General features: G+C 32.3%; 4 protein-coding genes across 5 annotated transcripts; 2 read left to right on the forward strand and 2 right to left on the reverse strand.

The window, feature by feature from the left end:
• Positions 1-1,817: 1,817 nt before the first annotated feature.
• On the forward strand, positions 1,818-3,626 carry LOC103841441 (protein ALP1-like). The gene is made up of 2 exons (XM_009117980.3): positions 1,818-2,197; positions 2,412-3,626. The coding sequence occupies exons 1-2, from the start codon at positions 2,020-2,022 to the stop codon at positions 3,449-3,451; spliced, it is 1,218 nt and encodes a 405-aa protein (XP_009116228.1). The 5' UTR covers positions 1,818-2,019; the 3' UTR covers positions 3,452-3,626.
• A 487-nt stretch (positions 3,627-4,113) lies between these two features.
• On the reverse strand, positions 4,114-6,089 carry LOC103841442 (very-long-chain enoyl-CoA reductase). The gene is made up of 4 exons (XM_009117981.2): positions 5,835-6,089; positions 5,646-5,685; positions 4,446-5,200; positions 4,114-4,376 (listed from the first exon to the last, which is right to left on the reverse strand). Exons 1-4 carry the CDS (start codon positions 5,901-5,903, stop codon positions 4,308-4,310), a joined length of 933 nt encoding a protein of 310 aa, XP_009116229.2. The 5' UTR covers positions 5,904-6,089; the 3' UTR covers positions 4,114-4,307.
• A 1,255-nt stretch (positions 6,090-7,344) lies between these two features.
• Positions 7,345-9,222, reverse strand: LOC103842309 (UPF0725 protein At2g20620). The gene is made up of 5 exons (XM_009118927.2): positions 9,196-9,222; positions 8,155-8,383; positions 7,969-8,093; positions 7,816-7,899; positions 7,345-7,728 (listed from the first exon to the last, which is right to left on the reverse strand). The coding sequence occupies exons 1-5, from the start codon at positions 9,220-9,222 to the stop codon at positions 7,531-7,533; spliced, it is 663 nt and encodes a 220-aa protein (XP_009117175.1). The 3' UTR covers positions 7,345-7,530.
• Positions 8,383-25,404, forward strand: LOC103841443 (dof zinc finger protein DOF3.6). 2 transcript variants are annotated; one of them, XM_033279172.1, is made up of 3 exons: positions 8,383-8,843; positions 9,047-23,524; positions 24,067-25,404. In XM_033279172.1, exons 2-3 carry the CDS (start codon positions 23,471-23,473, stop codon positions 25,042-25,044), a joined length of 1,032 nt encoding a protein of 343 aa, XP_033135063.1. In that variant the 5' UTR covers positions 8,383-8,843; positions 9,047-23,470; the 3' UTR covers positions 25,045-25,404. The 2 variants fall into 2 exon arrangements, with proteins under 2 accessions (XP_033135063.1, XP_009116230.1); XM_009117982.3 differs by having other exon boundaries at positions 8,383-23,524.
• Positions 25,405-26,346: the final 942 nt, after the last annotated feature.

Here is a 26,346-nt window from a genome sequence, read left to right on the forward strand (position 1 = left end):
ACTGTTAAGATTTTTATGGGCAATATACTCTGCAACTTTAGCATCCGTCCTAACAATTTGTTAAATTTATCAACATTCTCCTCTCTTTACTTTTTACAGCTACATCCGGATGCAATATCTAATATCATAGTTTTAAATGAATGTATCCGGTTTCGCCAAGTATATTGCGTTTTCTGAACAAATTGAATTATTTGGGAGCAACCCGGGTAGCAGGTAACGAGGAATGTGGGGCTAAAGGAGATAATTGGCAACTCATGTTAAAATTGTCATGGTTCGCCAATTATTAAAAAATTTGCATAGTTCTGCAATTACCATGCTGAATTTTGATTTCTAGCTAAATAGGCCTATAAAAAAAAAGAAATTGTACTAGATAGCAAAAAAAGAAATGTAAATTAGGTAGGTAGTAAAGGTACTATGCATTTTGAAGTAATACCAAAAATATCTCTATTACTATAAGAAAAGTAAATTAAATGATATGTTATACGTCAGATGAACAGACGGTTGCACAGAGAAAAATAATATTAATGCAAAGAATCTAAAGAAACTGTTGCATAGGAAGAAAAAATGATAATAATGTAAATAATCTAGAATGTTCAAATACTTTTTCTCTTTACTGTAAAAACCCAAAGAGATTTGATACAGTTCATATCTCAATATATCGTCTCTCTGTAAAAGTAAATCTTATTTCTTAGTTCTGTGTGCAAAATATGTCTGCAAAATCTCATTATTCGACCCCTCCCGGATCACCAAAACAAATCCATGTAAGAATCATCGTTTTATATCTAACAATAATAATCTATTCCAGTAACATATATTTGTAACCAATTATTTTCGTCTTCTGAATGCAGTTTTAGGTTTCGGCCGCCATTTCTCATGAAGAAAATTCTTCCGTACCAAAAAGTAGTCGTCTGGGTGAAAACAACCATCAACTCACTTCACTAGCACGTGAAAATATTGAAGTAATGATTCAATAATTTTGGGAACCACCCTAATTTAGTATCGAGTTGCTAATAATAAAATCCGAGAAAAAATATTATCCGCCAATCATTACAGCTTCCTAATTAATATAGGAGTTCCTCTGTATCTTGTCTTCGTTAATAGGGTTATTCTAACATCCAAATTTCATTATTTAAGAGGTGCACTCTCCCATCATGATAAATCTAACCTTCCTCCAGGTGCACCTCTTCTTTATACCAACAACCAAGCCACTTCAAAATCTCGTCAGTCTTGTCCCGTAAGTATTAGAGTAGTTATTATTTAATAACTAGTGAAACTATAACCATAACATATATACATATTGTAATTAAAGGTTTCGAAGGGTCCGACAAATAATTATGAACACTATATTCGGTTTCATTATCTTATTACTTCAAGTATCTCAAATAATTATTAACACTGTATCCGGATTGTAAAATATCTTACAAGTGTGTAAAATATCTGGGGTTTATAAAATATCTTAGTTGCGTATGAAAATATCTTTCTTTTAATCACATTTGCGCCACACGTTTTGAAAAATATGTTACAACTCATCGCTTTTTAATTACTGAACATATATCCGGTTTCAATATCTAAGTACTTCAAGTATTTCAAATGTAACCGGTTTAGTTCATAGATTACGCTTCCTTTTCACTTGTAATAAAAATTAATTTTGTTCCTCAACCCCGGTAGCAGATCATTAAATACGTCTCAGCTCAAGGACAGAATTGGCAAATCAGCACAAAAATTACTTGGTTCTGCAAATAATTAAAAAAAAATGCATAGATCTGCAATTATCACACACATTTTGTATATTCACCTAAATAGCCCTAAAAAAATATAATATCTCATCTTTGTACCTTGAATCTCTCTCTCTCTCTCTCTCTCTCTCTCTCTCTCTCTCTCTCTCTCTCTCTCGGTTGCATGTTTTAAACACGAAACTCAACGCACAACACACAAATCTTTACTGAACTTTTTTTATTTTAATTTGACTCTTCCCACGACTTCCCCATCTACTAGTGAAAGAGTATCGGAGAGATCTAAATGGGACCTATCAAAGCGTTAAAGAAGAGGAAGAGATCAGCCGAGAAGAAGGCTGATCCCAACGTCTTGCTCGCTGCTGCTTCCGCCGCCACTGATTCTCTTCCCAACGACAACAACGACGACGACGACACATCTCAGCCGTCGGATTGGTGGGATGGATTCTCTCGCCGTATTTCTGGTATTCTTCTAAATCTCGTTTCCTTCTTCTGCATTGGTATCTCCGGAATCTCATCCGTTATCGCGTTTCAGGATTTTACCGGATTATTGTATCTTTTCGTTTTCTTTAAATTCTTCATCGGTTTCGATCTAATTTAATTTAGTGCTGCTTGTAGCCATTTATAGTTTAAAACTTTATTCTTCCAAATCAAGCAACTTTTTGACTTACCTTTTAGGTCCATACTCGGGGTCTACGGATCCAAAGACATTCGAGTCAGTCTTCAAAGTATCAAGAAAGACATTTGACTACATTTGCTCTCTCGTGAAAGACGACTTCACAGCAAAGCCTGCAAACTTCAGCGACTCTAACGGCAAGCCGTTAACTCTCAACGACCGTGTTGCTGTTGCTCTCAGGAGGCTCGGCTCTGGCGAGTCTCTCTCAGTCATTGGAGAGTCCTTTGGTATGAACCAGTCAACCGTTTCGCAGATCACTTGGCGCTTCGTTGAGTCCATGGAAGAGAGAGCTCTCCACCACCTCTCATGGCCTTCCAAACTCGACGATGTAAAATCAAAGTTCGAGAAGATCTCAGGCCTTCCAAACTGCTGTGGAGCAATCGACATCACGCATGTCATGATGAACCTTCCCAATGTGGAACTGTCGAACAAGGTTTGGTTGGACGGGGAGAAGAACTTCAGCATGGTGTTGCAGGCTGTTGTGGACCCTGAGATGAGGTTCCTCGACGTGATTGCTGGTTGGCCTGGGAGTTTAAGCGACGACGTCGTCCTCAAGAACTCGGGATTCTTCAAACTCGTTGAGAAAGGGAAGAGACTGCACGGGGGGAAGATCCAGCTCTCGGAGAGAACAGAGCTAAGAGAATACATAGTAGGTGACTCAGGCTTTCCTCTTCTTCCGTGGCTTCTCACTCCATACCAAGGCAAACCCATGTCGCTTCCTCAAACGGAGTTCAACAAAAGACACTCCGAGACTAGAAAGCCCGCGCAGATGGCCTTGTCCAGGCTTAAAGATAAGTGGAGGATCATAAACGGAGTGATGTGGATGCCTGATAGAAACCGGCTACCGAGGATTATATTTGTGTGTTGCTTGCTGCACAACATTCTTATTGATATGGATGATCAGACTCTGGATGATCGTCTCTTGTCTCCCCAACATGACGTGAATTACAGGCAGCGAAGCTGCAAGACTGTCGATGAGGCTTCGTCTGTCTTGAGAGATGAACTCTCTAACCAATTGTGGGGAGAAAATTCGTCGGCTTGATTACTCTCCATGTTCTTGTCTTCTTTGTGTAAAAGCTTTATCTGCTTCTGTTTTGCATACAACATTTTATTCGTATCCTTTCATAAAAATGTGTATTTTCTGAACTTCAGACACATCCTAATACACAAGCCTTAGGTGACGATGAAATCACCAGCATTGGTTAGTTCTTGTTTCACTGATGTGTACCCTACTATTAGGCATGTAACTTTGAACAAAATCAAACCTGCGAACTGAACCGAAATTTTGGTTACTTCGGTTAGAAGTTTGGTTTGATTTGGTAGGTTTTCTAAAAAATTGGTTTTCGGTTTGGCAATTGGTTACTTCATATATTTTTCTTTACAAATAACTATATCAAAAACCCGAACCGAACTAACTAAATTTCTAATCGAAATAACCAAAAAAATTCATTTTTTAACAATTTAACTAAAATTTAACCAAAATAAAAAACATCAATATGATTTTCAAAAACCAAACTAACCGAATACCGAACCGTTCTTTATTTTGGGTTAATTCGGTAAGATTTATGTTGAATTGAACTAACCGAAAATCGAATAACCCTGCCCGCATGCCTACTTACTGTTACTTAAAATGACAGTGTTCATTGGTTTGCGCTCTTAGTCCATTTTCAAAATGTTCTGAGATTGACTTACTATGCAATACAATGGAATAACGGATGATTTAGTTTGCGTGATAAACGATTAAAGAAGCATGTTTCTAAAATCTCTAAACTTACAAAACATCTCAAAACAAAAGGAACAACCAATACAGAGGAAACCACACATCTTGCAAATCTCTTTTACAACCTTATTAAGAGAGTTTTAAACTGATAAAAACGAGGATCACAACGATGAGTCTTCTACAGGAATGGAGGCAATATCACCCATCTTCTTGGATACTTTGGCTTCCCATCTTTCCCATCAAATATCTGCAAATCACAAACCCCACAATAAGAACCACAAAATGCTTTGAGAGCTTTCTAAGTAGCTTTTGTTACCTTTCTCAGACGGCTGTGCTTTCCAAGTGCCCAGTTAGTCATAATCAGAGCAGCAACAGCTAAGAAAACGTATCCCGCAACGGTCTGAGTAGCGATGTTGAATCCTAGCCACTGGTAAATCTCTGTCGTGTAATTAGCACACGTAACAATGTTGAAGAGGAAGCCACGCGGGATCTGGTACCCTCCAGAGCCACTAGGGTCTCTAAGATTCTTCAACAGAATGTGACAGTAAAAGTTTGCGACTTGGCAAACCAAACCAAACCCGAAACCAATCTTCATCTGAAGGTCACTCACCGGCGTGTACAAAGGGTGGTTCACGTAATAAGCGATGTAAGCACCAAAGGTCCAGTAGTAAGCACAGTTCCTGAACACGTTCCCTATCGGTGAAGTCGCGTGGCTGAACCTATGGACGAAGAACGTTTCCATGATCCGTTTGAAGTAGTGAAAGCACCAGTAGTACATGGCGTAGGTCTGGACCGGGTGGATCACACGGTCTTGGCCGTAGCCGAGGTATTTGTAAACAGGGAAGTAGTAGAAGACCGGGTAGATTAAGAGCGGGCCGAGATACTCGAAGAAGAAGAGCGTGCGGTATGAGACTTGTGCTCCCAAGTCCTTGAAGACTACGGTTAAGGAGTCTGTGTTCCCATCGCAGTACTCTTTGAGTGACTTCTTGCTGTTGAGGACAACAGGTTTGTCCTTTGACCCAGGAGAGACAGGAAGAGTCAGTCTTTGCCTCGATGGGTAAAACTTCTTAGCTGTTACGAAACAACATAACCCGAATCACACACAGTCCATAATAACATTAGTAAAGCTATTCTAGATGTGAAGAAAGGGACTTCAAGCTCTCTGATTAATACAAACGCATGCAAGTGCTGACTTAGAGTCAAATCTAAAATGAAAGCATTTGAGTCTAATAGTAACAGATCCATTAATCAGAAAAGGTTGTAACTTGTAATGAGTAATCAAAAACCCCAAACTGGGTTTGCAAGCTTAAACAATCCTCATTAGCATAGAACATCCATAAGCTTCCCTATAGATCTTGGTTATATTATATGACTCAAAAACATTAAATTCAGAAGGGCAACACAACACAGATCAACTACAGCTTTGCATGAAATGAAACTAACACTAGCTATCATAAGCGCAGATCGATTTCAACATTGTAAAGTCAACTTACTAGTAAAAGATCGAAACTTTTACCTCTCTTGTGAAAAGCTTCCTGCAGATCAGCAACAGTCGCCTACAAAGAACAAAAACACACAACCCTAAAAGTCAGAAAGTATGCATCTTCTTGGCTACATTTTCTCCAATCGAGCGATTCAAATCAAATTAAGAGACAAAACCCAGTAATCAGAACAGAGAGAGGAGACAGATCAAAGGAGAAAGTACCGAATCGGGGAGGTCGAGGGGGGCTTTGAGAACTTCTCTGCCGCTGCGGGAGACGACGGTGACTTTCATGGCTTAAAAGCGGAGAAAACGAGGAAGACCCAGATAAGAAGATTCAGAGTGAGGGAGAGAGAGAAGGAAAGTTAAATAGAGAGGAGGGAGGAGGAAGAGATTGGGGCATTGAAGTTGTGTAGTTGGGAGTAGGACAACTAACTTACTATCTCCCAAACTTATAAATTTTTGGACCCATTTGGTTGCTACCGTCCCTTTTGGTCCCATCACCATTCTTTTGGGTTTTACTAAACCGGTTTTGGTTCATCATTTTATATTTTCATCTCACATTACCTTTTTGGTTTTGTATAACCGGATTTGGTTCAATATATTTTACTCCATCTGTTTCAAAAAAATCTGAATTTTAGAAGAAAAAAAATTGTTTCAAAAAGATATACATTCTCAATGTATAAACTAATTGCAAATTGTAAAGGGTAATTTTCATAAATAGACTATTTTCAAGTTTTGGTCACAAAAATAAACCACAAGGAGGAAAATGACAAAAATCTTTCATTTAATAAGTAAAAAGACACTAATACCCTAGATATATATAAATAATAAAAATAATAAAAAATAATAAAAAATAATTTTTTTATAGTTTTAGATTATATGTTTTTAAATTCGAACTTTTTATAATTTTTTTTTTGAATTTTTTTTTTCAAATTGTTTTTTTGTAATTCGAAAATACTTTTTGAAACTATTTTAAAATTTTTATTTTCAAATTTTTAATATTTATTTTCTATTGTATAAAATTTTAAACCTCAAACCCAAATTCTCATCCCTTAACTCTAAACCCTAAGGTTTGAATTAGTTAACTCTAGGGGTATAAGTGTATATTTACCTATTTGCTGAAACATTTTGGTCATTTTGATTCTTGGAATCTATATTTGTGATAGAAACTTTTTTAGTGCTATCCTAGGATATTTTCCATTTGTAAACTTTAAAAAACATAATGGTGTTTATAAAGTTTTTATTGTTTAAAAATTGTGAGGAATAATTGATAACGAAAAATAATGTACTGATAACTACAATTTGATATGTTTTCTTAATAAATGTGAAAAACCTAAAACATACGTCTTTTTGCCATGTTGGTGTTGTGATGTACTTTATAAGTGATTGGTATAAAGCTCCATCTTATAGCCTATATGTGTAATTAACAAAAGAATTTATGGCAAAGCCAACAAACTGGTTGAATGTATTGTGGGTTGTCATCAAAGTAGACAATGTTCCAAAAGAACAACATTAAAGTGTAGATTCATTGTTGTTAGTTGGAAAGTGGAGAAAATATATGTATATGCACTTAAGTTTTAGAGCTATGAATCAATGATACATCGTTTTAGCTGGTGATTCTACAAAAACAATTATTAGTGAATTTTGAATATTCTGGTTCTCATTTCAGCGATTTTTAGGATGCGCTATGCTGATAAAATAGTCCTGAGATGAGATCATGCCATCACAAAGATTGATGCATAAAACAAAAGCGACCTTAAAGCATTAAAGAACAAGAGAATTAGTCAAAGGCATAACTTAATAATTAGAGTAGATGATAAGGAAACACAAGTACTGGAATTAGTGAAAAGACATCATCATCAACTTATAAAGTAGATAGCTAATGGACTAGAGAACAGCCAGAAGAGAACCAGCAACTCTACTTGTCAATCCAACACCTAGCTTCAAGGCACATGTGTCCATGTCTTCCATCAGTAGTTCTCCTTACTACACCTCTGCACTCTGGACCACCACGGGGCTTGAAACTCAGGTAGAAGACTGCATTGCCCGACTTGAGCTTCATATCTTCCTTGGTTTGCACCACTACTTTCTTCATCTCAAATGGCATATAAGCGCTCTGCAAAAACAAACTAACTTATTGAGTATGCTGTTTGGCCCAACCCAACAAACACACATCAAATACTAAATAATAACTTATCCTCACCAGGTCATCGCCCGAATGGGAGAACAATGCAAACTCGGCATATAGATAAAGCCACTGGTTGTCCTTCAACTCCATATCTTTCACCTGTGCAAGTAAAAACGGTTTTGTTATATTAAAATCCAAAACCCAATATGTAAGACATGTTAGTTATACCTCATAGAATTGAAGCTTATCCTCCCCTGAAAGTGCATCATCTTGTAGCCAATTAGGCAAATCAACTTTGTAACAGGCATCTACGTCATCATCTGGGTACCAAATGGAACCTAATTCTCCCGTTCCTGAAACAGTTAAAAGTCATCATACTGACTAGCAATATTCATCACACAAAGCTCAGTTTACCTGGGACTTGAGGCTTGATTCTGCAAGTAGTTGTGAAGGCTCTCAAACGTGCTTGATGCTTGAGGACAGTATCGGTGACACAGGTCTGGAATGTAACAAGTGAGTCGTCGTGGACCGGATCAGTGGCCTCCAATGTGATGTAAAACGTTAAAATTGACCAGATTTGTGTATTGACCACAGCTTCGCCTCTTCCAACATCACATCGTTCATCTTTCCGATCTCCAAAAAACTAACGCTTAAAATTTTGATTTGGTTTGGTTTGGTTACGACGACGAGGCTTTTAGTTTTTGTAATCTGATATGATGTTTTTTGTCCTGAGAGTTTCTTTTCCTTTTCAACCCCTTAACTTTATAGTATTTATTTTTGCTCCCTTATTTTAAAATAATGATGTCTTTTAGTGTTTTTCTTTCTCAAACTTCCTATTTTATTAAATCAAAATTTGGCAACATTATTCCAAAACAACTCAATTTATCTATGTCAAAAATAAAATGTTCTCACGTTCTAACCTCTTTTACTAAGGGGTCAGCATGGACATTACTAGTCCTAGAAATATGAACTATGCTAATAAAACTCAGAGTAATCTAAAACGAAACGATTCTAGCTAGTTCAAACATATCGACTAAATTTAAACCGTCTGTTTATTTGCATATTACGAAGATACGATGTTGTCTAAGCAGGCCCGTCTCAATGTTTATTTAGGCCTGAGCTGAAAAAAATATTATGATCTTTTTCTTTAAAGAAAAGTAAAGAAATTGGACTCTTTTATGTAAAAAAAATAATAAATTTGATCAATTTTGGGTTCTAGTCTAAGCTTAAAAATTAGAAAATTTGTAATGGGCCATGTGCAAATGCACTCCTAGCACAGGGCCAGAGCCGGGCATGTGTCTAAGAGCACCATTATCGCACAAATCATTTTGGGTTTCTTATTTTGCTTTCTTTTTAAAAGAAAGAACCAATCGCGGACCGCTACGTGTCAGTGGGATCCGCAAACAGCACTAAAAAAAGACCAAAAACATCTCATATCTCGCTACTTCTACATACGTTTTTAATGAACTCTACAGGACCCATACCTTAAAACTCTTGTTAGTATACGACGATAATGGTGCTCTAAAGTAGTCAGTTATAATATATATATATATATATATATATATATATGATATACCTCAGTAGTTAGTCAATTACTTTTCAGAAATTGATAGCAGTACACCTCAACATACATTTAATTAGTCATATACCCTTAAGTTTTGAGTCACATTATCATTCATATTTTAGTCTTGTGACATATCTTTCCTATGATTCTCACTTTTTGTTTTATCTGCCAAGTCCACTGGTATCCTACGCACCTATTAATAGTTTTTTATGTGTCAGATAAAAAAATTTCTTAATTCTTTTTACTTTTCCAATCTCTTTCTTCTCCAAACTTTTTTTTTGTAACACCCAAACTTGTTTTTTCTTTTCTGTATTTCTTCTCCAAAGCTCTATTTCTTTTTTCAAAGTGCCATTCATTACAAATTATGATGTGATTCATTTTTCTTCCATTCTCAAGTACATAAAATATCAATTTTAAGTTCTCTTATTTTATCGAAATAACCATAAGTCTTCACTATCTCGTCAATTGAGAAACATCACCGTATAATAATTCTAACACTACTGAAATGTTGAACTCCTCAATCAGTGACGTGTAAAGACAAAATATCTACAAAAATGATGGTATTTGTTTGAGAGGCGACGATTTCCAGATCCAAACATTTTATTGCCACCGTAACTAACGATTCCGCAACGAGGTTTTTATCTGACATGATAAAATTAGTCGTTATCACGGATGAGTTCGTGAAACACGGCGAAGGAATTTCAGGTTCTTATTGTGGTGGTTATGGTCATGAAATCGTCGATCCGAATATATGTTTAGTTAGTTGCTACAAAATTGTTATTAGACGATACAAATTTTGTTAACTGATACAAAATATTATAAAATAGGTTCAATAATAAGGGTTGTTAACCGATACATACGATGTTAACTGCTACAAACTTGGTTACAAAGTAGTGATCGTTAGATGCTATAAACATGTAGCCTATGTGTAACTAACAAGATAATTTATGGAAAATCCAACAAATTGGTTGACTGTAGAATAGTGGGTCATCACCATAGTAGGCTTATTATTTAATGTTTCAAAAGCAAACATTAAAGTGTTAAGTTAAGAGATTGTTATTAGTTGGAAAGTGTAAAAATAAATGAGAAATGATCTAGAACAAAAACTTAACATATATGTTCATATACTATAATTAACATAAGCGTGTCTCTTCAGTATAATGTTTGCTGAAAAGTAAACCCGGTTCTTGATTTATCATTTAAAATAAAATTTTAAAACTAACTTCTATATATTAAAAACTTAATTAAATCAAACTAATTTGGAGCATGAAATGTTATTTTGTGTTGTATTTGAATACTATTGTAATTAATATTTAAATCGAACTAATTTGAACGATGATACTTATACATGTCATGATTTATCATGTAATTTCAGACGGTAAAAAAATATTCTACAATTTTAAAAGATGATTTATCACTTTTTGGTTTTGTATAACCGGATTTGGTTCAGTGTATTCTGGTATGTTTTTTTTGCATTGTTGTCTTGCTGATATTGTCATGTACTTATAATTTATAAGACTACATGCAATGAGGTAGTTGAATTATAAATTCAACAGTTGAAGGCGTGCAATGAGCATGTTGTATGAAAAGAAAAGCATACGTGGATTTCTCTCCGTTGAATTTATTCAACCAGTTGAATGGAGAAAAAGTGGACCTCTAACGACATGTGGCGATGACTTAGTGGTTGTCAAATCTTTCTCTCGAGTCATATCGATGGTGCTCCTCTCAAGTGGTTATTTATTTTGATTTTGTGAGTGTGTCGTCATATCAATAATCTCTCTTCTCACTAGCTCATCATTTTTGATATATATATATTTTTAACACACATTTTTGGTATTTCAAAAGCAACATATAACTGACTGAAACTTTAAAACCGCACTATGGACAATAACTAGCATTTTTTTCTTTCGAAAAAATACTTGAACATTTAATGAAATAATTTTTTTTTTATGTATTAATTTCAATTTTTTGAAAAAGTTTCTTTCATAAAAATTTAACAGCTAGAACATGTTTGAATTTTAAATCTATTCTAGTAAAACAAGATCATGTCTAATTGATATATGTATGGTTTAATTATGTATTTCATTTATCTAATTGACTTTTATATCTATTCTATTAATATTGAACAAAAATGTGATTACAAAAAACCTAAATAAAAATTAAAATTTTCAGAAAAAAATTAAACAAAAAAATACCCGCAATTGGAAAGAGTGGATCATAATCTAGTAAATCGTTAAAATATAGTATCAAATAAATATGTTACTTAAAAAAAAAACTGAACCGAAGGACAATAACTAGCGTTTTTCTTTCAAAAACCTCTATCTTGTATCCAATGTGTAATTAACAAGATAATTTATGGGAAATCCAACAAATTAGTTGAATGTAGAATAGTGGGTCATCACCACAGTAGGGTAAGTATTTAATGTCTCAAAAGCAAACATTAAAGTGTTAAGTTAAGAGATTGTTAATAGTTGGAAAGTGTAAAAATAAAGGAGAACTGGTTTAGAACAATAATTTAACATATATGTTCATATACTAACCAACATAAGCTTGTCTGTTCCATATAAAAATTTCTGAAAAGATCAACCCGGTTCTTGATTTTTTATTTAAAATATAATTTTAAAACTAATTTCTATATATTATAAACTTAATTAAATCAAACTATTTTGGAGCATGAAATGTTCTTTTTGTGTTGTTTTTGAATACTATTTTAATTAATATTTAAATCAAACTAATTTGAACGATGATACTTATACATGTCGTGATTTATCATGTAATTTCAGCCGGTAAAAAAATATTCTACAATTTTAAAAGATGATTTATCATTTTTTGGTTTTGTATAACCGGATTTGGTTCAGTGTATTCTGGTATGTTTTTTTTTTGCATTGTTACATTGCTGATATTGTCATATACTTTATAAGACTATATGCAATGAAGTAGTTGAATTATAAATTCAACAGTTGAAGGCGTGCAATGAGTCTGTTGAATAAAAAGAAAAACATACGTGGATTACTCTCCGTTGAATTTATTCAACCAGTTGAATGGAGAAAAAGTAGACCTCCAACGACATGTGGTGATGACTTAGTGGCCGTCAAAATCTCGAGTCATATCGATGTTTCTTCTCTCAAATGGTTATTTATTTTGATTTTGTCAGTGTGTCATCTAATCAATAATCTCTCTTCTCACTGGCTCGTCATTTTTGTTATATAGTTTTTTAACACACATTTTTGGTATTTCAAAAGCAACATATAACTGACTGAAATTTTAAAACCGCACTATGGACAATAACTAGCATTTTTTTCTTTCAAAAAAGCACTTGAACATTTAATGAAATAATTATTTCTTCTTATGTATTAATTTCAATTTTTTGAAAAAGTTTCTTTTATAAAAATTTAACAGCTAGAACATGTTTGAATTTTAAAACTATTCTATTAAAACAAGATCATGTCTAACTGATATATGTATGGTCTAATTATGTATTTCATTTATCTAATTGACATTTATATCTATTAGATTAATATTAAACATAAATATGATTACAAAAAAAAATTAAATATAAAAATTAAAATTTTCAGAAAAAAATTAATTACATCAAGATCTCCATGGAAGTTATGTTGGCTTACATACCTACTGCTGGTGAAACAATCAGCAAATTCATTAAAAGTACTTTGGAAACCTCGGTATCTTCTGAGGAGGTTTTCCTACCCAAGGTTGCTGACAGAGGAAGAACATGAGAGAAAAAGAAAGATTATACTATTCAACAACTTTATTTACTTGAAATACAAGAAAAATAAATCATCCAACATATTACTTGTGCAGCATGGAGATTTGAGGATTAGTTGATGGACAAGTAGTTGGCATCTCGATCAAACAGATGCTGCAGAAAAACAAATAGTCCACAACTTTTGGGATGCTATTTTTATTTCAATGAATATCAGGATTTGTGTTCCACGTGACTCTTTATTTAACGACTCTGGTTATGTTCCATTGAGTTTTATGTTTATGTTATTGTTTCTTCGATTTCATGACACCAGTTTATTAGTAGATTTTACAAGATTCTGGTTCTCATTTCAGCTATTTTTAGGATTTTGATTTTAGAGATTTCTAGGATTATGGTTTTGCTAGAACACACGCAAGAAGACTCTACGTGTGTCTTAAGATGTTGGATTCATATGATTCTGAAAAATAAGATACTTCAAATGACTTCATCATTTTTTTATGTTTTGTCACTCGTGTGATATTAGCAGTAGAAATCTGTTGGTTGAGGAAATGTCATTTCTTGACTATGAGGTATAATTTAAAGCAATATTATACAACACAGTGGATGATGCTTCAACCATTTAAACAAATCAAAAAGTATATTATAAAAATTTAACAACCAGATCATGTTTGCATTTTAAACATATTCTATTAAAACAAAATCATGTCTAATTTATATATGTATAGTCCAATTATGTATTTCATTTATCTAAAAGACTTTTATATCTATTATATTAATATTAAACATAAATTTGATTACAAAAAAATGAAATATAAAAATTAAAATATATCCACTTTTTGAAAAGGCGGATCATTATCTAGTAATTAGTTAAACAATAGTATCAAACAAACATGTTACTTATTTTTTTAAATGATTCCAAAGACAATAACTAGCATTTTTTTCTTTCAGAAAAGCTACATCTTGTAGACTATGTGTAATTAACAAGATTACTTATGGGAAATCCAACAAATTGGCTGAATGTAGAATAGTGGGTCATCATCATGGTAGGCTAAGTATTTAATGTTTCAAAAGAAAATATTAAAGTGTTAAGTTAAGAGATTGTTATTAGTTGAAAAGTGTAAAAAAAAAGGGAAAATGGTCAACAACAAAAATTTAACATGTATATTCTAATACTATAACCAACTTAAATTTGTCTCTTTAGTACAATGTTTGTCGAAAACTTAACTCAGTTCTTTATATATCATTTAAAATATAATTTTAGAACTATTTTCTATATATTAAAAAACTTAATTAAATCAACTAATTTGGAGAACGAAATATTATTTTTATGTTTTTTGAATACTATTGTAGCTAATATTTAAATCAAACTAATTTGAACAGTGATACATATACATGTCATGATTTATCATGTAACTTCAGCTGGTAAAAAAATATTCTACAATTTAAAACATAATATTTTCCACTTTTTTTTTGTTTATGTTTGTTTTCTTGGTGTTGAAATTTTTCGTTAATATTTTTGTGGCAAACGTTTAAAAAGATTTCATGATTGATTCAAACCAACATAAACATAGAAAAAACATCTCATGATTTATCATGTAACTTCAAACGGTAAAAAATTAATCTATGTTACAATGATGACATTTTCACTTTCTTTGTTTATGTATGTTTTCTTGATGTTGAAAATTTTCATTAATTTCTTTATGGCAAAAGATTTTAACAGATTTTCTTTAGAAAAGAAACCATAAACTCCAACTTTCACGATTCAAAAGATTTTATAATATAGTTTAATGTTTCTAGTGTGTTCTTCTTGGTTTTCATCTTATCAAAGTAGGTCCACGATGAGAAATTTATTAAGGGTTTATGGTTTTGATTTGTCTTATTGCTTTCATTGTGTCACTACATATCAATAGTGTTGAAGAGTTGAAAAACCATCAACCCAACACAAATTTTGGTGTCATTTTGGAAGCGTTTCATGATTTGAAATTATTTAGAGAATGAAATGTTATTTTCTATATTGTTTTTTGAGTACTACAGTAATCAATTTTTTAATCAAACTACTTTTTAAAATTTTATGATAATTCTAGCAATGCGAGCTACATCTTTTTTGGAATTTGTTTCTCATGTTAATTTTGATGCTAAACTTTGTGAGTTGTGCATTTAAGTTAAAGATTTCAACCCGACCTATAAAATGATAAACAAAATTTGAGCACATCAATAAACTGTGTGTACACATTCCCAAGAAAATGAGACAATGTTCAAACTTGAGAAATATTAAAAAGCTTAAACTGCTCTAGTAAGTACATGTGATTAAAATTATTATTATCTTGTGTTTATTATTTTATCATTTGTCTGGCAAGAATTACATTCATATATCTGAATGTACATATATTTTTACATGTCCTTGTGAACATATCTAATGAACGCTATCTATGCTCAATGAAATTATCAAATTGTTGACCCAAGATTTCATTAGTTAGTGGCTTATGTTCTCTAGATAGTGTCAAAATAAACTTTTAGTCCATAACTGATTCAAAACTCACTATAATATTAGCAACATTGAGTGTATTGATTCCTTGAATGCATAATTCACATGTGTTCGATATGCACCTATAACCAAGAGAAGGATACATGTTTTTATTTTCTTAATTTTGGTAATATATACCCTTTAGATGATTTCGGTTTATACATATTTCTTGTTTTTTCTAATAAATTATAACTTACACCGTAGTGTTTGAAAAATGTGGATTAGCAAAAGATTATAAGAATTCATTTGAGAGATCAAGATTACCATTGTAATGTTCAGTTAACATATTATTTATCATCATATAATTAATTGGTCCTTTACGAGAGAATCCATTGAATTTGATGATTACTTTAGCAATGTGAGGTACATTTTTCTATTTTCTTTTGTTAGTTTGTTTTATGGTTATAATGAAATTTCTTATGGTAATTTTGATGCTTAACTTTGTGAGTTGTGCATTTAAGTTCAAGATTTCAACTTGTCCTATATAAATATAATTTCTTTCTTGTGCAAATCAATAAATTTTGCATACACATTTCTAAGAAAAGAAGATAATGTTCGAATTTGAGAAAGTTTTAAAAAGTCTAAACTGCTTCAATAAGTAAATGTGATTAAAATGATTATATGTTGTGTTTATTAATTTGTCATTTTCTTTGCGGGAGTTACATTCACATTTTCTTCATGATTTTTTAAAAGGTTGATTTTGTTGATACATATTTTTATATTTATATAAATTTTAAAGGCCCTTGTTGACATATCCAATGAATGTTTATCCATGTTCACTGTGGTTATCAAATTGGTTGATCCAAAATTTCAGCAGTTGGTGGCTTATGTTCTTCAAATAGTGCCTAAAAATCTTACAACTCATAATTGATTCAAAACCTCACTATAATATCAGAAACATAAAGTCTATTGGCTCTTTGAATGCAGGGTTCACACATGTTCGATATGCATCTATAACCAAGAGATGATAAACATTTTTATCTTACTTAATTTTGGTAATATATACCTTTTAGATAACTTTCGGGTTATATATGTTTCTTTTAGGTTACTTAATTTTTATAATGAATTATTGCCTACATCGGAATGTTTGAAAAATGCAGATTGACCAAAGATTATGACAATTGATTTAAGAGATCAAGATGACACGGTAATGTTTCGTTAGCATTTTATCTATCAACATATAACTAATTGGTCTTTTATGAAAGAATCAATCAAGTGTTATTTTTTGTTTGTATGCTTCTTGATGTGTGTTGGGACATTGTCGTAAGTGAGCTAATATAGACTGTTAAACTCATTGAAACCTAATCAAGACACCAAATAAGATATTCTATTCTCAAGACTTGATTGAATTTATAGATCCAATGAAACATAACAAGATAAGAAAAGGAAAATACTAGTGATATACATCGAAATCTCACCAATGGTTTCAAATACATTATGGAGCATGAAATTCAACGAGGACTGACCATTCATAAGTTGTGCAAAAATTTCATGATTGTTCAACCAAACATGCATTTATCAAAGACTATGTGAAGTTAAATACTACTGAGGATGCGCTTCTTCATCTTGAACATCGACACATTAGAGCAGTTTTGACATTGTTCTACTCTGAGTAAAAAATTATTGGAGACAAAATAATTAAATTCTTTTGTTAAAAGAGTTTTTTTGTTGATACATATATATGAATGTACATATGTTTTTACAGGTCTGTGTCGACATATCAAATAAATGTCTATCCATGCTCAATGAAATTATCAAATTGGTTAACTCAAAGTATCAGCAATTAGCGGCTTATATTTTCTAGATAGTGCCAAAAAAACTTTAGTCCATAACTGATTGAAAACATCCCCATAGTATCATAAACATTGAGTGTCATGACTCTTTCAATGCATAATTCACACATGTTTAATATGCACATATAACCAAGAGATAGATACACATTTTTATTTTACTTAATTATGGTATTATATACTCTTTAGATTATTTCAGCTTATACATGTTTCTTATTTTGTTCTAATGATTGTAGCCTACACCTGAGTGTTTGAAAAATGTGGATTAGAAAAATATTATAAGAATTCATTTGAGAAATCAAGATAATCATGGTAATGTTTGTTTATATATCAACATGTAATTAATTAGTCTTTTATGAGAGAATCCATTAGTATTTTTTTTTTGTTTAAATCAAACTACTATTGAATTTGACGATTACTCTAGCAATGCGACCTACATTTTTCCGTTCTCTTTGTTAGTTTTTTTTATGGTTATAATGACACTTCTTATTGTAATTTTGATGCTAAACTTTGTGAGTTGTGCGTTTAAGTTCAAGATTTCAACTTGTCCTATATATATATAATTGATTTCGTGTGCAAATCAATAAACTGTATGTACGCATTTCTAATAAAAGAAGATAATGTTTGAATTTTGAGAAAGTATAAAAGAGACTAAACTGCTACAATAAGTAGATGCAATTAGGTGCACAAAAAATAGATGTAATTAAAATGATTGTGTTGTGTTTTATAATTTCTCATTTGCTTTGTGGAAGTTACATTCAAATTTTATTCATGAACTTTTTATAGAAAACTTTATTATGTTGATAAATATATTTGAATGTATATATGTTTTTTAAGGTTTTCATTGACATATCCAATGAATGTTTCTCCATGCTTACTAAGATTGTCAAATTGGTACCCAAAGTTTCAGCAGTTAGTGCTTAAAAAATCTTACAGTCCATAATTGATTCAAAGACTCACTATAATATCAGAAACATTGTGTGTATTGACTCATTGAATGCAGAGTTCACACATGTTCGATATGCATCTATAACCAAGAGATGAGTACACATTTTTATCATACTTAATTTTGGTAATATATACTCTTTAGATGATTTGGGTTTATACATGTTTCTTGTTTTGTTCTAATGAATTGTAGCTTACACCAAAGTGTTTGAAAATGTGGATTAGCAAAAGCTTATGAAAATTCATTTGAGAATCAAGATAATCATCGTAATGTTTAATTAGAATTTTATCAATCAACATATAATTAATTGTTTTTTATGATATAATCACTTAAGTGTTTTTTATGCTGATAGATATGTGTTGATACATTGTCGTGAGTGAGCTAATATGGACTAGAATCATTGAAATCTAATCAAGACTACAAATAAGATATACTCTTCTCGAGACATGATTGAATTTTTTGGATCAAATGAAACAATAAAAATATAAGAAAAGGAAAGAAAATTACTATTCTATACCTCGAATTTCACCAATGGTTTCAAATATGTTATGCAGCATGAAATTTAATGTGAAGATGAAGACAAATCGTAGGTCATGTAAAAAGTGTTCATGATTATATCTCAACTAGACATGCATTTATCAAAGATTATGTGAAATTAAATTCTAGTGAGGATGTGATTCTTCATCTTGTACATCGACCAATTGAAGCAGTTTTGGCATTGTTATACTTTGAGAACAAAAACATTGGAGACAAAATAATTTTTTTTTTGTCAATGTATGATATACATCTACTTATAAATACTAACCTATTATAGTTTGCTTTTGTTTGTGAAAAGATATATCGTGGACCTGTGAATCTCAAGTCTACATTTTAGAGATTGTATGCGGTTTCTCTAGTGAAAGTGGGCGAAGAAAATATAGAAAATATGTAGTTGCAAGAACTAGTCATGAGGGTAAGTTTGGATATGGTGGCTACATCGTGATCTTCTTTGAAGTAATGTTGGTTTACAAACCTACCCATAGTGAAAAAAAAAATCAACATATTTTTAGAAATATTTTGGTAAGACTAGTTTTCTTCTCATAAGGTTTTTCTAACCAAAGTTATTGACAGAGCCAAAGAAAAGATTAAAATAAGATCTATCAAGATAAGTAATTTTTATATCATTATCCAACATCTTTTTTACTATCCAACATTTATGTTTACTTTGAATAACACTATATCAAGACATGTAAGTTATCCAACATCAAACTTATGCAAAAGTTGTGCATAATAGAGATTTGAGGACCGATTGATGGAGAATTAGTTAGTCAATGTTGCAGAAAACAAGAATGCAAGTCTTTTTGGATGTTATTTCTATTTCAGTGAATATCACTATTTTGTTGTGTTTCAAGTGACTTTTCTACGGTTTATGTTGTTACAATGATTTTGGATACCAGTTTATAAGTGATTTTTGAAGTTTTTGCTTCTCATTTAAGTGATTCAAGATCCTGATTGGCATAAATATGTTAATAATATACTTCTGCGATCATGTATTGTACTATAACTGACTGTTATTACGAAGACTAGTATATCGAACAAAAATAAACGATATTAAAGTTAAAAACGGAGATTTAAAAACTTTCAAAGACATCAACTTATAAGTAGATAATTAAAAAAAATATACAAAAAAAAAACAGGGATGAAAAATATTGGATCGAAAAAAATATATATGTTGGATCAGACTACCAGCTTTTTTTGTCAATCCAACATCTAAGGAGACAGGACGAAGCACATATTGCCTAAGTTCTTCTTCACGCATGATCTTCAGAAAGCCGGTGAGGTCCAAGTCGTCCAAGTGCGTTCCAGTGACAACTCAGTCGACATGTTCACCAAATCACTTCCTACCTGCACGTTCAGAAAGCTCACGCATCAGATTGGGATGCGTTGACTGAAAGACCTTCAGTGATGTTCAGAACAGGGGGAGTAATACGTGTTGTACTCTTTTTCCTTCACCATGGTTTTGTCCCACTAGGTTTTCCTCGTAAGATTTTAATGAGGCAACATCTAAAGCGTATTACAATCCCTATATGGTTATGGCATCCAATGGGAAGTGTTATAAATCATATTGTGGATGTCCATAACCGTTCCGATCCATAACCGACCCAAAAGAGAGAGAGAGAGAGAGAGAGAGAGAGAGGCTGGAAACCCTAGTCTCCCTTTTCCTTATTAGTTTATGATTTGTACTCTTTCCATATTTGTATTTCCTTTCTCTAGTCTTTCCATTATTCTATGACCGTGTAATTTCCTATATATAAAGGACTCCTTATGTTTATGAATAATATATAAACATACAGATTATATTTTCTTGTTTCACAACAAAGTTATGTATGTTATCACTGGATATGAATTATATAGTAACAATGTTTGCTATTGAAGAATAGTGGATCTCAGCCCGAACTTTTCGGTATTATGTTTGATATCTATAGCTACTTGTCTTACTTTGACGTTATCTCTTGTACTTTCATTTCTCAAAACGCTAATTTGAGAGACTGATCCAGTGGTAAAATTAGCTTTTTCTTTGGTTGTAACCATACCCCTTGTTGGGGTGTAAACTCTTCTAAATAATGCATGTTGTTTGATAAAAAAAAAATAGTAACAATGTTTGCTGTTCTAATTCCTCATGGTATGGTCCATTAAAAAGAAGGTCTGAAATCAAATTTGGACCGCAAATCTTTCTTTTAGAAATCGCGGACTGGGACACCTTCCTACCAGTGATAAAAAAAAAGGGACACCTTCCTACAACATGTCCGTCTTTTCTAATCTAACGTACCATAAGGCGAAGTCTTTTTTTTTTCTTTCTCAGTCCATATAATATATATTGATCGATTTTATTGGTAAGCTATATTAGGGTGTGCATGGCTCACAAAGGAAAAAAAAAAGAAACATTCTTTTCGAATCATCATGATTTGATTTGCTGGATTATGCTTCCCTTGGTCTTAGTTTTGTGTTCCAGATTGCCCAAACTAGCACATTTTAATTATATTTTCTTCTCCTGCATCCATTCTATATGATTCTTAATTAGGGATATAAATTTGCTTCCATAAGATATGGATTTACTCTAGTTACAATACAGAAATAATATGCATGTGTGTATATATTAGGCAATAAATTCGACCATGTATAAACTATATAAAAAAACGTTATAAAAATACAATAAGAATATATTTGAGTATAAATATTTTAAATGCAATATGTAAAGTTATTTGATTGTCTTAGATAAAATAAGTTATTTAAAATGAGTCATGCATGTAGAACAGTATGCATCAATGAAAATAAAACTGACATTAAACCAATTTTTATAGTTTTATCTTCTCACCTATATTCTCTGCTAACATCTTTTTTTACAACACTAGACATCTCACTTCTTTTAATTAATATATTCTATTTTTTAATTAATAGCTAAATTTGAAATATACAATATAAAAGCATGCATAAAAACACAAAATCTAATCATTCTCTTTCAAATCTTCTTCGGTAGAAGTACTAGAGATTTTGAGGAAATTACGAAAATTCATGCAGAGGTTACTACATATTTTGAGAGCTTTGTAGTAACCTCTTAAACATCATTCTTAAACCAAAATTTTGGAACCTACAAAGCTCTCCATGCAGAGGTTACTACATCTACATGTTTATATTCATATGACAAAAACTACAATGACAATAATGTTAAGAATAGCAACGATAATAATACTATGAAAAATGAAACTTGGGTCCTACTCGAGGAAAACAAAAGCTACACTCGATTATGACAACTCCACCAAAGACCACCCCACTACCAGTTCACCTTTATTTATTTCTTTATCAATTCAAAATCTTTTTGATTTTTTAACTAATCTAATTATTCTCCTCCCTCGTTGTTCTTGACCTTTTTAATATAAAAAAGGAAAGGAGGTACCTAGGGTTTCTCTCTCTGCATGGCCATTCTCGCTCTTCACATCTCTTTTTTGGAACCACTGTAAACGTATGCAAAAAAGCTTACATGCTAAGAAAACTCTGTCCTTATCGTTTCTCTATAAAATATATACATCTACTTTACATTATGTGAATCCAAGAAATATCCTTTCTCATGAAATACTATAGTTTTCTTTCTTCCTAAGAAAAATATATAATACATCCACTTATAGGAATCGGGATCGCATGGGAAGGGGAGTGAGTTATCTACCAGGCTACCAACTTAGATTTCACTTGTCTTTTGCTCATTGATTGACAAGAAATATACAGAATAGTAGAATACACATATATCATATACTTTTTTGTTTCTTCAACCAAATGTCGTAGTGAAGTTTGATCAAATTGTATATATAGGGACTACATATTCTTAGTTGGATAGACACATTCTGTACTAATCACTGCAAATTCATAAGTCATAACTAATATATTTTTGAATGAAACCAAGTCATTTAGAGATAAATTTAGATATTAGTCTTTATGTAACAAATACAAGCAATCGTATTATCAATTTAATATGTTCGAATTTGGGTTTTGATATAAATAATAGAATATATATTAATAGTACATTCTAGAAATTTTAAGCACATAATGTGATATTAATAATTTAATGGTGTATGCTAGTACCGTGTAAGTGTCACCACCCAGATTTGAACCAAATATGTTGTTGGGATAAAAGTTATGGTCACACATAAAATTTAAGTAAATTTCACAATAACATGTTCAAACAATAAAATGTATAAACATATTAAGATTCTACTTGCTTAAGCCGCATGCCAAATTACAACTACAACTTAGTATATATGATGTGTGAAGCAATTCATATTTGATCATATAACATTGATACAACCAAGAAACAATGACGCACATATAGATGATACACTTGGAAAGATAAGCACATCTAGATGTTTAAATTGACATTTACTTCCAAAAAGGTTAACAAGAAATAAGAAGGTTTTGATGAAAACAAAACAAAAAGAAACAAAGAGCGTAAGAATAATGGAAATTTAAAGGAAAAGAAAAAAAATAGAAAATAAATTAAATAAGGAAACGTCATCTCTTCTTTTTATCTCTCATTTATAAGCTCCTCCCTTCTCTCTCTGTCTTTCTCTAGATCACCTCTCTCTTAAGTGATTGATTTTCCACCATATCTGCAAAGTCTTACCTTAGAAGAAAGCTTTTATAGCTAAATTCAGATATGGTTTTCTCCTCTCTTCCAGTGAATCAGTTCGATTCACACAACTGGCAGCAGGTAATAAATATATATGATACTATATGTTCTTGATCCGTTCTAAACTGCTCCAAGTTCGATCATCTATATAAAAAAAATAAGGGTTTGCTTTGACAAAATTGCTTGCCTCTTCTTCTTCTTCTTCTTTGTGGAGGCCCGTATATCCTTATAGATATTCCTTAGTTTTCTTATCTTCTCGAATATACCATGAAATATATAATGATGATTTATTTGGCTGTTTTTCCAATTAAAACTCTTAAGGATGGATTTTTTAATCTCTGCTTGGCATTCACCTTTTTTCTCTTTCAGACACTGGGATTAAACAAAAAATATAATATAAAAATTACTACAACTTTAAATTAACTTGAGTTACTAATCCATCTTCTTTCTGCAGCTTTGATGAAAAGCTGTTATAAATCAGCACATCTTGTCAAAGTAGAATAATTTGCTTTGTATATATTCTTTTTTCCGCGATCGATGTATCAAGCTCGAATCGTTTCTTAAAAAAAAAAGGTTTCAGCTGCATTACATTCCTAAAAACTAAGTATTATGTTAATATGCAGCAAGGAAACACACAACAGCTAGACCGTGTCACATCTGACCAGAACCCTTTACAACATTTCTCATCACCACCGGCTGCTCAGGCTGGCTCGAGCCAAGCCAGGGTGAATTCAATGGTAGAACGTGCTCGGATCGCGAAAATCCCATTGCCTGAAGCAGCTCTAAAGTGCCCTAGGTGTGAATCCACCAATACTAAGTTCTGTTACTTCAATAACTACAACCTTACTCAGCCTCGCCATTTTTGCAAGACATGTCGCCGTTATTGGACACGTGGCGGTGCACTGAGGAATGTTCCTGTCGGAGGAGGCTTTAGGAGGAACAAGAGAAACAAACCCAACGGCGGTGGGAGATCGAAAGCTACGGTCGCGGTTTCGGCTGATAACAATAATACTACTTCATTGCTTTCTTGTCACCCAAGTTACTCAAACCCTAGCAAGTTTCTTAGCTACGGCCAAATGCCAGGGTTTAATTCCAACTTGCCCATATTGCCTCCTTTCCAAAGCCTTGGAGATTACATTTCAAGTAACATTGGATTGGATTGGAGTTCTAGTGGTGGAATTGTGGATCCATGGAGAATACCTTCATTGCAACAAGCTCAGCAATTCCCTTTCTTGATCAACGCGAAAGGGTTGGAGCAACCTTCAACTGTGATGTATCCATCACTAGAAGGCAATGAAGGTGTTAGCTATGCTAATCCTCAAAAAGAGGGTAGTGATTATTCCAGTCAGCTAAGGTCTAAACCCTTGATGGATATGGCTTCAAGTGGAGATCAGACCGCACAAGCTAGAAATGTGAAGGCCGAAGAGAATGATCAGGGTGGGAACGGACTGAATAACTTCTCTAGAAACTTTTTGGGGAATATTAACATAAAACCAGTGGAGGAGAATGATGGATACACATCTTGGGGAGGTAGTAGCAACATTAGTAGTTCATGGACTGGTTTCAGCTCCAACAACTCAACCGGCCATCTCTCATTCTAAGTATGCAGCAATTTTTCTTGATGATTATTTTGTTGGTTGGGTTATACATGGATCGCTTGTCATGGGAGCTATATATTACTGAGGACTGAGGAGAAATCAGGCCATGGATAAAGGAGCTATATATATATGATCCAAAGGCTAATTTTGGGGCTCAGGGGGGAGATATGGTTATAGTATTATGTTTTCGGTCTTTTAGAAGATATTTAGAGTGTGAGTATGTTTATCAAAATTGGTGTTATTGGCTATATAAATAGAAGTGTGGGTTCAGTATTAAGGAGTTGTAGTGGAAACTTTTGTTTATGTGTGTGATTGAATAATCTATCGAATTCTCAATTTCTTATAAACCCTTTACGAGATGTATATAGAGCATGTAATATATGTCAAACGTAATTAAGCCAAATTTCATGACCAGAAAAACATATTATGTCGAATATAGATATGCTAAGAGAAGACTATTCCCATATACAACATATTCTAAGAAAAATAATATCATATTTTAGTCTTCTTTAATTTTCACTATTTTCCAGATTCTCTCTACTTCATCTTACCGAAAAACTGCTATCCGGTCGACATAAACAGCAATGCTGTATTGCTGTAGGCTGTAGCCGCTGAATATGAGGCAAGTTCAAAGATTTTCTTAGACATTTTTTTAATAAACCCCTTTATATATAATGTGATTTAAAAGTCACCTTACAAATACATGCAAAATCTATATAAATTTTTTGTGATATTAAGTATTGCGAGATCTGAGAACAACAATAAACTCGTTAGATATATGGTAAAAGGATGAGAAGGTCCACTGTAACACTACATTAAAGGTTACAAAATCAGTTCTTATTATTTATTTATGTTTTTGATAACCGTAGCGTGATCTAAAATGTTTTTTTAGGTCTAAGTAGTAATCACAACGAGATTTGCAGGATCCGCGTTTTCTTACCACTTAAGGCATCCCAAATGACCAAGGAGAATCAAAAACAGGGTGTACTCACAACTGTGAACCCTTTACCGCTAGACGAAAACCACTTGGTTCAGTTTTTATTATTTTAATAAATGAAGAACCATTCTACGTTTAAATATTTTATGAGAACAAAGAAAACAAGTTCAAAACGAAAATTCCAATGGAGACTGAGAGAGTATCGAACAGGCTGGACAAAATATTGAAATTGTATATATTCTACTAATTTAGAGCTTTATTTTTTAATTTACTGAGCAAAATTTATCATTTAAATTTTAAAATAGGGCAACAAACCATTTCATTAAAATACATATAATTACACTTAAAAAGTTGAAAATGTTGACCAT

This window comes from Brassica rapa, chromosome A09 (assembly GCF_000309985.2).
Source record: "Brassica rapa cultivar Chiifu-401-42 chromosome A09, CAAS_Brap_v3.01, whole genome shotgun sequence".
NCBI classification, from domain to species: domain Eukaryota; kingdom Viridiplantae; phylum Streptophyta; class Magnoliopsida; order Brassicales; family Brassicaceae; genus Brassica; species Brassica rapa.